Source organism: Diabrotica undecimpunctata, chromosome 1 (assembly GCF_040954645.1).
Source record: "Diabrotica undecimpunctata isolate CICGRU chromosome 1, icDiaUnde3, whole genome shotgun sequence".
Classification (NCBI taxonomy): Eukaryota; Metazoa; Arthropoda; class Insecta; order Coleoptera; family Chrysomelidae; genus Diabrotica; species Diabrotica undecimpunctata.
The window spans coordinates 39808389-39820681 of record NC_092803.1 but is presented as its reverse complement, the minus strand read 5'-3'; the positions used below and the strand labels follow the sequence as shown (position 1 = coordinate 39820681).

The 12293-nt window shown below is 30.7% G+C and overlaps 2 protein-coding genes across 5 annotated transcripts in view; one reads left to right on the top strand and one right to left on the bottom strand.

Annotated features, from left to right (window-relative positions):
- The window catches only part of LOC140448300 (juvenile hormone esterase-like), a 134181-nt gene extending 133548 nt beyond the window's left edge, over positions 1–633 (bottom strand). Inside the window, exon 1 of one of the 2 annotated variants that reach the window (XM_072541393.1) lies at positions 515–633. In XM_072541393.1, coding sequence (XP_072397494.1) covers positions 515–591 — 77 coding nt within the window. In that variant the 5' untranslated portion in view covers positions 592–633. The remainder of the gene's footprint in view (positions 1–514) is intronic. The other variant, XM_072541389.1, reaches the window with a different exon arrangement.
- LOC140448328 (farnesol dehydrogenase-like) overlaps positions 1–12293 on the top strand; it is a 55538-nt gene that overhangs the window by 15600 nt on the left and 27645 nt on the right. The gene's annotated exons all lie outside the window — the stretch shown is intronic.

Sequence of the window (12293 nt, the reverse complement as noted above, 5' to 3'; positions counted from 1 at the left end):
TAAATCGTAAAAGAATAGCCCACACAATTATATAATCATATTATATGTAATATATGCTAAGTAAATAAATAATCTGTTAAGTATTAAAATATGCCAAATTTTACATAAATCCGCGAAATATATTCAGACAATTTAAAAAGGATTATAAATTAATATATTAATATATTATTATTATATATATTATTAATATATTAATATATTATATTAATATATTAATAAATTAATATATATAATTAAGCACCTTATAAAACGAAATTAAACATTTGTATATCAGTTTTCAACTCTATTGATTTGGTCAAATATCATTGATTTTCTCATATCCAATTAATTATGAGACACTGTGTAGATATGAATATTATTTCAGAGTAAGAATTATTTACAATATTAAGGTTATGTTAGATTACTGGTTCTTTGAATACACATAACAAATTTATATTTATATTGAGTATATACATATAGGTACAATGTATTATATTGTATGATATTAGAATAAGTACAGTAAATAGGTACGCACCCGAAACTTCTTTCAGTAAAACGGAAACCACAAACCACACTTATAAATGTCCGCTCTCCATTCTGTAAGAAAGGCATGCGGTTTGGCTAACGTATAATTTATGGTGCGGGTTTCGTGTAGATAATCAAAAGATTCCGTTTCTGGGCAATGACCCTTATATTACCAATTTCAAGAAGCTTCGTATTGACAAACGGATGTATGACACTACATAAATATAGGTGTCACGACTATTAAGTTAAATAATACATTTGACTGTAATTACTATTTAAATGAGAATAAGCTACAATTAAAGGTTAAAGTAAAAAGTAAGTTTATTAACGTTTCAATTTCCACTTCGGAAATCGTTCTCAAAATACAAACATTCATAAATTAAACAAATTTTGTTTTTTGTTACTTGGTGATAAATTCTTCTAATAATTTAATTTTATCTGACTCATTTATATTGACAATTCATACATACATTATACAGTTTAAAGTAGACGACTTTAAAATTTTATTGCCAATATTGTTGAGTTGCGTTCCTGGGACGACTTTACTTGTAAGATAGTTCATTCGATTACATGAAATCAACTTTAACTTAAGAATATCAGTCAGAAAAAATCATAGATGTAATTCGTCTTTAAAAAGACAAACACATGCCATGATGACAGTAAAATTCTCCTGTTAGTGATTGCATAGTAAATTATGAGGGAAAAACCAGGAAAAAAACCTATCCCGACATAGTAAGTATTTGGTCGTGCATTTAGTTTACTTTCAATAAAGACCAAATTCTGATTTTATATGTTTGTTGTTTAAAAAACATAAATGATATTAGATTATTATTGTAGATAGATTGTAGTACCATGAATTCTCCTTGTAGTGAACTATCAAAATTTTTATTAAATATTATACAACCATTTGCAAATAAAAATGACACATTTATAAAAAAATACACAACATTTTTTAAATAAATTATCAAATATTCAATTTAATTCAAATAATACGTCAGTAAGTTTTGACATAAATCGTTTATTTACGAATGTGCCATTAGATAAGACTTTAAATATAGTAAATGCAAAATTAGAGAGTTATAATACATTGGCAACTAGAACAAAACTAAACATAATGAGCTATAATGGAGTTATTAACATTATGTACTGTTAATACATATTTTCAACTAAATAATGAATTCTATAAACAAAATGTTGGTCTAGCAATAGGCTCTAGTTTATCTCCATTATTAGCCGATATATTTATGGAAGATTTTAAAACAAATATTATTTCTAAACAAAATTTAAAACCCACAGTATGGTGAAGATATGTAGATGATGTATTCTCAATATGGGCTAATGGATCAGAGTTGTTGGACACATTCCTGAATGATATAAACGATAAAGAAGAGACAATAACATTTACCATGAAAAAGGAATATAATAACACACTACCTATCCTGGATGTTTTATTCTCTAAGAATGATACTGGATATAAGACTCAGGTGTATAGAAAACCAACACACACCAACAGATATTTAAATTTCAAATCAAATCACAATATTAATATTAAAAAGGGAATTATTAAATCCTTATATGATAGAGCCAAAATTGCTTGTTCTAACGAAAATTCGTTCTTGGAAGAAAAACATTTGTTAATATCTCTTTTATTAAAAAAATATGATTATCATTTATCGTTTATAAATAAAGAATTTTCAACAATCGACCAAATACTTGAACAACTTAGAACGAGGTCCTACAGCATACAAAAGAAATATTACGAGGAAAATAGCAATACCATACATAAAAGAATTATCAGAAAAACTTAAAAGGATAGGAAATAAATTCAACATTTCAACAACATTCAAAACAACAAACACATTGAGATCTATTTTGTCTGAAACCAAAGAAGAAAACCAAACCTAACAATGAACAAGAAAGGACAAAGAATTGCATTTATAAATAACCTTGTGAATGCGATCAGTTTTATTTAAGTGAAACATCAAGGTCATTAAATGTTAGAATAAGTGAACATCAATCTTACATCAAAAATAGAGAATTTGATAGATCTCAAATATGTAAACACGCATGGGATAATGAACATAGGGTTCAATGGAATGATTCAAATATAGTTCTAAGAGAAACGGATGGTAAAAAGAAAAAAATCAAATAAGCGGCTTTAATTATGCCAAATGAGACCTATTGTGTCACAAATTCCTCGGCAGAATGTAGTAGGATCTGGTTACCATATCTAGACAACAAACATATAAAAGCAGAATTTGGTGTTTATTGAAAGTAAACTAAATGCACTACCAAATACTTATCATGTCGGGATAGTATTATGAGGTTTTTTTCCTGGTTTTTCCCTCATAATTTACTATGGAATCACTAAAGCCGTGTTTACACGATGACAATTGGCGAGAAAATTGTCAGAAGACAACTGACTGGCATGAAATTATTGTCTTCGTCTAAACACTTCAGGCCAATTGCCTTGCCAACTGTCCTCACAATTGGCCCAAAATTCAGTTGTCTCCGGGAGTAGACTGAAGACAATGAGCTGCGGCCAGTGAGCCCCCCACCACTCGAAATCTCAATTGTCGCGACAATTCGCGCCGTGTAAATGGTGTATGCCAGTAGTGCTGTCTTGTTTTTTGTCAGTTCCCTCACCGGACATAACAGATGACGAGCAGTCGGCCATGTTTTAGCTGTCTACTGCCATGGCAATAGTTGGCCCCGTATAAACATCTTCTCGTTCAACTGGACTGGCCTCCGACAATCCGCAACTACGTGATGACAATTGTCTCGCCAATTGTCATCGTGTAAACGCGGCTTAACAGAAGAATTTTACTATCATCATGGCATTTGTTTGTCTTTTTAAAGAATAATTACATGCTATGATTTTTTCTGACGCATATTCTCAAGCTACAGTTGATTTCATGTAATCGAATGAACTATCTTACAAGTAAAGTGGTCCCAGGAAAGCAACTCAAAAATATTGACAAGATCATTTTAAAGTCGTCTACTTTAAAATGTATAATGTATCTCTATATTGTTAATATAAACGAGTCAGATAAGTCAGACTCCGTAATTTAATATAGCAGCAAAACTAAATGCACTAGACAACTCGCACAACTGTACTGAATAGAGTATCCCCCGCTTGGGCTAGCCAGCACGCCACGGCCGAAATCATAATTAATCGTCAGAAATCGTCAAATAATTTGACAAGTGGACTTATAGTTCGCACGTTAACTCTAAAAGGTTAATTGTTAATCTCGCGCTCCACCGAGTTCTACGACTGTTATATACACATAAACGGTGTCAAATCCTCATATAAGATATTTAATAAATTATAGTTTTTATCTTATAATATTATAAATATACACGATTTTTTGTTCTAAAAATAATTTTTTAATACTAAAAGATTGATTGGTTCAAATTTAATAAGAGTATATGGAGTAAATGAATTGTTTATAAATAACAATTAAATAATGTTTATAAATAATATGTTTAATATAATTAGGTTTTAAACAAATAAATACAAAAATATCATTAAAAAGATGACTTAAGAAACGATTTTTACATCCCGTAGTCATTAACTGCTTTTTTTGGATAATTTTGCAATGAAAATACGATCAACGTTATTATTTTAACTTTGTACCCCAGTTTAAAAAACAAAAAGCTAATTTGGTCCAGTAGAACCCGACATGGGTCATTTTTTTTCCGAGCACTCTATTGTGAAATTGTGCTGGATTTTTTAAAAAGCCATTCAGACGCTACCCTCACTCCTTTTACTCTAGTCGAAAAGGAAAGTACTCTTTGTTTGCAAACATTTCTGTTCAATACAATTTTCAATAATTTTAATTGTTAAAAGACTTGTTGAAATGTTCAACTTTTCTTATGAAATATTGGTTAATTTCAGCCCTTAATGTTGTTAATTAATCAACAGTGATTAAAAAAGGTTATCTTGGCTCCTAAGGGACGTAGATCCTTTTTTCTGTTTTAAAAAGTCGTATTTTAAAAGGAGTTATTGTAAATGTCGGTCAGATACCCAAGCGGGCTGGGCGGCTGGTTCTCACTCGCTTCACTGCGAGTGGTTCAGTGGTTCGATCCCCAGCTCGGTGTACAGAAAACAAAAAGGCTAACGCAGCAGTTTAAAATTCTAAATGAATCTGCGGCTTAGACTAGAATATGCTGGTGTCTGATCGGCCTATGGTGGAGCAGTCGGCAAGGGATAAGGGCTTGCGGCTCAGTGATACTCCTCCATAGATCCCTATCGGAAGGGCGAGGCCCCTAAATACCGGGTATATATATATATATATATATATATATATATATATATATATATATATATATATATATATATATATATATATATATATATATATATATATATATATGGCTAGTAATAGGTTCCTTAACTATTATTCTTGCCATCCGTTCAAATACAAAATAAATCTTATAAAAGCACTCAGCTGTAGGCTACATAGGTTAACACATCCTGATAACAAAAGGGATTCTCTTTTGTTACTCAGAAGTATACTATCTGACAATTCTTACCCTACATCTCTCATAAATAAATACCTTTTTTCAACAAGTTTTGGGTCTTCTATTGATGATTTACCTAATGGCGATCAACTTAGAATGATTTCTAATAATATTATGAACAACAATACTCTACTTTCTCCTAACATTGCAACTTCCACCACCCATTACTCTTCACTACCCTATTTCCCATATGTTACTGAAAAGCTTATTAAATTGTACAAACAGAACAATATCCCGGTTAAGATTGCTATCAATAATTCTAAGACTGTCAGGAACTTGTTTTCTAAAATTAAAACACCTCTTTCCTTTTTGGAACAAGTGAATGTAGTCTATCACATACCCTGTTCTGAATGTGATGCATGTTATATTGGTCAAACTGGCCGTTCCCTTAAAGGACGCCTTACTTCACATCGTAGTGACATTAAACTTTCTAAACATACTTGTGCCCTTGCAGAACATGCAATCAACACCAAACATACTGTGAATTTTGATGATGTTAGAATTCTCTGTAGAAAACGTAACCTTAATAAGAGACAGTTTATGGAGATGTGTCATATTTTGAAACAACCTAATGCATTAAATAAGAGAACTGATATCAGCAACTTAAGCCAAATTTACCATGCACTAATACTAGAAAATTGATTCTTCCGTATTCTACTTTTAAATTATTGGTTTCTTCTTCAACTTCTTTTATTATATCATAACATTTATGTTGGCATCTACAAAACTTTTCCTTCAATCTCACCATCTGATTGTCAGTTCTGACATTCGAACTTTCAAATACTTTATTTTGCATGATATGATCATGGCAGTCAAGATCCCTAGCCTTGCCCTTGTTAATATAACATTTGAAAATTGACAATTACATTTTTTTGATAGATTTTAGAATCCATCAATTTTTTCAAAAGTTAAATTATAAAACAAATTAATATAAAATTACTTAAATTGGGAATCTTCCGGCATTCTGTGTTTTTTGCTGATTTATTTAGTAAATTAATATTTGATGTGTCTTCACCATAATAATATCTTAATGCTACAGATCTTTTAAAGGTAAGATCGTTTACTTAATTGTTTTTTATATTAGATGTATCGCTAATACCATTCTTTTAGATGAACTGATGATGCCCATTGAACAGTGGGCGAAACGTATTCAATAAAAAGATAAAGTAGCACAACTCTTTTCTTTTTTTATCTCCAAATTGACCGAAAATATCCATTCACTTACGAGTGCACATTTATATATATATATATATATATATATATATATATATATATATATATATATATATATATATATATATATATATATATATATTGTAAATGTTTATAAAGTTAAAAAATACTATTTATTATTAAATCATTTTGTGTACATAAATGTAATGTTTTATAAACTTTTTTCTAAAGGGTAATAATATACGTCTTAACAAAGAAAATAAGCCCCGGATTATTGAGATCTATTTAGTCAAATTATCTGGATCAGCCGTAGAAATTAGTTCTTTTTCAAAAAAAATTATAAAAGAAACAAATAAATTTCGCAAAAACTATTTAACCAATTTGGCCATATTTTGCACACTGTTAAACACCTTAAGGTACTCAGGTTCAGGTACATTTAAGCAAATTTTAATAAATAATGAAAAAGTTATTAACAATATTTAAAAACAGCGATTTTGTTGTTCATTTTACAAAACTTTTTTGTTTATTATCCGATTTTAATTTAGCATATTTCTCTTTGTTTTTTTTTTTCTAAAAAAGTTGTCTGTTGACGTTAAACAAATGGATAGTTTTTTGAATTATAAGCAAAATAATGAGTTTGACGTTTTGATTGTTTATTTAAAAATAGTTCCAATTAAAACTATAGAATCCCTAGATGAGAATCTTTTTGTATTATCTGATACTACACATTTCAACTCTCAAACCCGTCTAAACAGTTGTGCCGAGTACCTAGCTTAATTAGCCTAAACTAGGATGTTCGATATCAGCTCGCCAAAACGTATCATTATTTCATATTACGATTAAAAAAAGGGGACTAAGAAGAAGAAAATGCTCGTGGATAAAAATGTAAGAGATTGGACAGACATGGATATATACTCGCTACTAACAAATCGCTAATTTTTTTTATATTTTTAATATTTTGCCATAAACATATATTGTGACATTTTTGCTGCTTTTATACTTCCGATTCAACAACGCCAAATTAAACGGTTATTAATTTTAATAAATTTTTTATCCACAATTATTTTAGTACACAATAACATGGTTTAGTTTTTTCACCATTTACAAGCATCATCAAAAAAATAACAGACAGTACTTATTAATTATTTTCGCCACCAGACCATTAAATCGAAACCAAATACAAAAGACACAAAAATATCCAGGCAAATTATAACTTATATGAACGGTTATGCAACTATTATCGTCTAAATCATTATACTTTAAGCTATCCTTCGAAGCACTATGGATAATAGCCGGTGTCAAAAGCACAATGGAGTAAAGTTGATTGACAGGAAGAACAATGGGTTCTAATTATCTAAACATTTTATCAGAAAAAAAATGAATTTAGGAACAAAAAATATAATATATTATTAATATACCAGAAATTGGCAGGTAAAAAATATTAAAAAGGTCAAGAATAACATCTAGTCGATAGTGTTGTTTTCGATGTTTTATCATTTAAGGTTTTTTTAACGGTAGATGACCTCTCGCGTCAGCAGTTAGTCCAAAATTGACGATTGTGTGTATAAAAAAGACATTTACTGTAAATGTGATAATGAAATGGGAACTACGCAATTTGGTTTCAGAAATGATTGTGGTACATTATAAGCTTAAGCGTGAATGTTTAATTTAGCTTTCTTGTGATATACATGTTGACGTTTATATTTTTTGCCTCTAGAAGTTATCTAGACTGACATAAATTATTGAAAAAAAAAAGTATTGGAAGAACTTGGTCATATTATTACAAACATTTGGAATATTAGACATCCTAAAACCAAAGCCAGTTTGCGATGTTCTTTGTTGATTACTTAATAAACTTCAAGGTCAAAATCCAACCTTCTCACCAAAAAAGGCAAATATCCTAGCGCTTAAGATGCCAGCGTTATGGACAAACAAAAGCATACTGCCAACTAAGACCACGCAAGAATAAACGTAAGAGGTAAGGATGGAACAATAAGACAGTTTATGACGTGACATGTCATTCGCAACTATCGGCAAATCTACAATTCCAGTTACCTTTTGATGAGAACCATCGGCAAGCGGTACACTCTTATGATTATGCTTATGATTAGGTACTGCAGTCTGAACGTCATGTTTTCGAAGCAATGTCTACGAAAGACACGCCTACCGAACATAGTAGTGTCACACTTCAGTTTTGTGAATAATTTGGACATGTTAGAATGGTGACATCTTTTTGCCACAGCGATAACAGTAACGCTGACGTTTTTATTTACACTCAGTGGATATGTGCCTTGGTTTTTAACAATTAAAACATACAACACTTATGGGATTTACGCTTAAAGGGTTTTCAAAAGACTGATTCGATTCAACCTGATTTTGAGGAGATTTTTTATTTTTAAAATTAGAATGTCCAACGATTATGACTAACAAAAGCAACATTAGAAGATTACTCTTTCTTAGCATTTGAGATCTGAGCATTATTTTCTAATTTTCTGATAACTATTGAAAGTTTTGACGTTTTGACAAGGACAGGATTTGAGCTTGATACAAAGCGCAAGATTCATTCCTCTTTTGTTTCCTAGATTTGATCTCACTCCATAATTTCTCGTCGTAGTCATGCTGTAGAAATGTAGTTTTTAATAGAATGGTAAAGTTGAGCCAATTCGTGATGGTATGACAAACACTTCTAAACCATGTAGCAGCACTGCCGGAAAATAATTGTAAATCTAAACGAAAAAGTACTTCCTGTGAAAGATTCCTAGACTCTGAAAAGTCTTTAACTTTTTTTGAAAAAGTTAATACATTTTTGGGAATACCATTGAATTGATCAATCAGCAAGATTGATCGGATGAGAAACATATACAACTGGACTTGGGACAACTACATTACTCTGATTATTCGGAATACTTTAGTTGATGGTGGATTAAAAATAATTTTATCATCAAGTTGACCTTCATTTAATAAGCAATTTACATTAGCTCCATTTTTATATTCTACTTCATTGACAGGAACTCTAGGAAGACGAGCAATTCTATAAGCGAGATGAGTCAACCTACTTTTAGCTCTACGGTAGACAGAATCAATATTGTAACCTTCAAATTCATTAACAAGGTTGATAATATCACCTAAAGTGTTATCAATGCTTGTCTTTTCACTGTCAAAGTGAAAAATATTAGCTTCAATGTCTATTGGAGAATTCTTTAACAGAAGTCTACGAAGAATAGTCTTTTTATCACTACCACTCTTTGTAGTTTTAACTCTATGTATAAAAAGTGCATAATCCAACTCATCAACTTTTAAATTTGGTACAATAGAGGACTCCATATTATCGTTAAAAGACTTAACAAGATCTCAATAGAAAAGAAAAAACATTTTTAACCAAATCAACTATTCTCCGTTCATAAATTGTTGAGAGCACGAAATGTGCCTCAAACTCATAAAACGGTCGTAAACCATAGGCGTTCCTGAGGTGTTTATTCATTAAATAATAATATAATATTTTTTAATACTGTTATATATATATAATATTAATAATATTTTAATACTAATATATTTAGCAAAAAAACAATTCAAACTTTCACGGCTAATGTTATGCAATTATATTATAATAATAAAAATAAGAATTTAACCATTAACAATTTTGTAAATAAGAATACCTTATCTCTTTGGATATTTAAATACTAATCTTCGCGTTTAATCACTTTACTAGAAAACCTGGAATTCATATCCGAAGGTACTATTCATTGCAAGATAATTAGGATGGAATTCTCCAGATTTTTAATAATATAATGGGTATGCTTTGGCCACGTGCCTCGTTTGTTCAGTTTATATTCGAAGCTTAACTTAAAAGGGTGAAGTTATTACGAACGAAAACAATTTTTTTGTTTAGTACGTTTTTGATCGCATGTAATTTACGGCTAGTCGGTGTGTCCGCGTCTACGGCAGTAATTAGCGTCTCGAATATTTCTTTTGCGAATTATATGCAGTGCGTGAGTGATTTTTTATTCCCTATACCTAGGAACATATACGTACCTTTCGCTCGTGCTCGTTTTGTTGGATTGTTTGTGATGGCTTCATCATTAACATCATCAAGTTTTACACCGGTACTGTTGCGTACAGTCAGTAAGTCTGTCTATTCACCAAGAAAGAAGACTATTGTCCTGAATGTTCACGATGCTCTGGTTTCTCAGAATCCCAGAAACACTGTTCGCAACATAGTCGAAAGTTGTGCCAACATGACTGGCGTAGGAGTGTCAACTATATATAGGTTCCTATCAGAAAAAAAAACACGGTATAGCTAACCCAAACACAAACGAACACTTAAAGAGAGGGAAAAAGCCTATTGAAATTGATGAATTTGCCAAAAATGGTATTCGAAGGAAAATTCATGGATTTTTTTTACCAAAAAAAAGAAATACCAAGCCTAAACAAAATTTTACAAAAAGTTAGAGACGACCCGGATTTGCCTCATATCGGACGAACTAAATTGTGGCAAGTTTTAAAAGAATTAAATTTCCGGTGGGAGAAATCAGACCGAAAATCACCTTTGATTGACCGGGAGGAGATAATATGTTGGAGAAGAAATTATCTAAGATCCATATGAAAATTCCGGGCTGAAGGAAGGCCCATCTTCTACCAGGATGAAACGTGGGTAAACTCAGGTCATACTCTAAAAAAAATTTGGTCAGATAAAAGTATATTAAGCTCCAAGCAAGCCTTTATGGAAGGTTGGTCTACTGGTATCTCCCCACCTTCTGGTAAAGGCAGTAGATTAGTTTTCAGTCCAAAAGCACAAAAGACTATCACGAGGAGATGACAGCTGATGTTTTCGAAGAGTATTTTGAGCAGATGATTGAACACATACCACCAAATTCAATTATAGTATTAGATTCACGACAAGTAGAAACTTCCAACTACTGCGTGGAAGAAACAGGATATTCTTGACCGGCTGCGGAATAAGTATCTGCCTTATGAAGATGGAATGGTAAAAGCAGAACTTCTAAAAATTGCCCGGCAACACAAATCTAAGTTCAAGGAATACGTAGTTGACAAAATGGCGGAAAGGCGAAACATTACAGTCCTTAGACTTCCACCCTACCACTGCGAAATAAGTCCAATTGAACTCATTTGGGCACAAATGAAAAGTTATGTGGCTAGAAAAAGTACGTTATATAAAATACAAGCTGTACGTGAATTATTATACAAGTCTTTACAACATATTATAGAACAAAACTGGAAAGATGCAGTAAGGCATGTAATAGAAGAAGAACAAAAAATGTGGTATCTTGATAACATAATTGATGCGACCGTAGAGACACAACCGCTAATTATTAACCCTCAAGATGACTCGAATTCCGAAGTTGATCCTATTTATTTTGAATTTGAATAGTTTTCTAATCGTAATTATATAAGGTAAGTAATAATAGTTGTAATCGTAAGGTATTAAAGATGAAAGGCGCAAAATGTCGCCTGTCAAAATGTTCAATGTGTTTTAAATGTATCCATTTTTTTTTCAAATCCTGAGAAAACTAAACAGCATTTTTGAAAAATTTAAGGGCAGAATGAAATATTTTTTAGAATAAATAAAAAGTTTCTTTTGCATGCAATATTTTCAATTAAAAATTATACTATATTTTCTCTTTTATTTTCACCCCTGTTACATAACATATTAAAATAAACATTGCAGAAGTTTTCAGGGACTTTTTGCCCTGAGTAATAATGTAATCTTTCATTCTGCGTTTAAATTTTTCAAAAATATTTATTAGTTTTCTCCGGATTCGAAAATAACGGATACATTTAAAACACATTGGAAATTTTGCTAGGCGACATTTGGCGCCTTTTTCCTTAATTAAATAAATGTATCTTTTAAAAATGGCAAGAAACTTTTTATTTTTGAATAAAATAAATAAGTTTTATTAAAAAATAAAATTTACATAAGTACAATTTAAAAAATATATTTATTTAGTTCAAATAAATGTTTCAATCATATACTCTACGACACTGGTCGTTCATCTCTAACCATTCAAAATACCCCCGTAATAGGATTATAAGGTATTGTATTCCTTCAGATATAAGGTGGGTTAGTCGAAAAC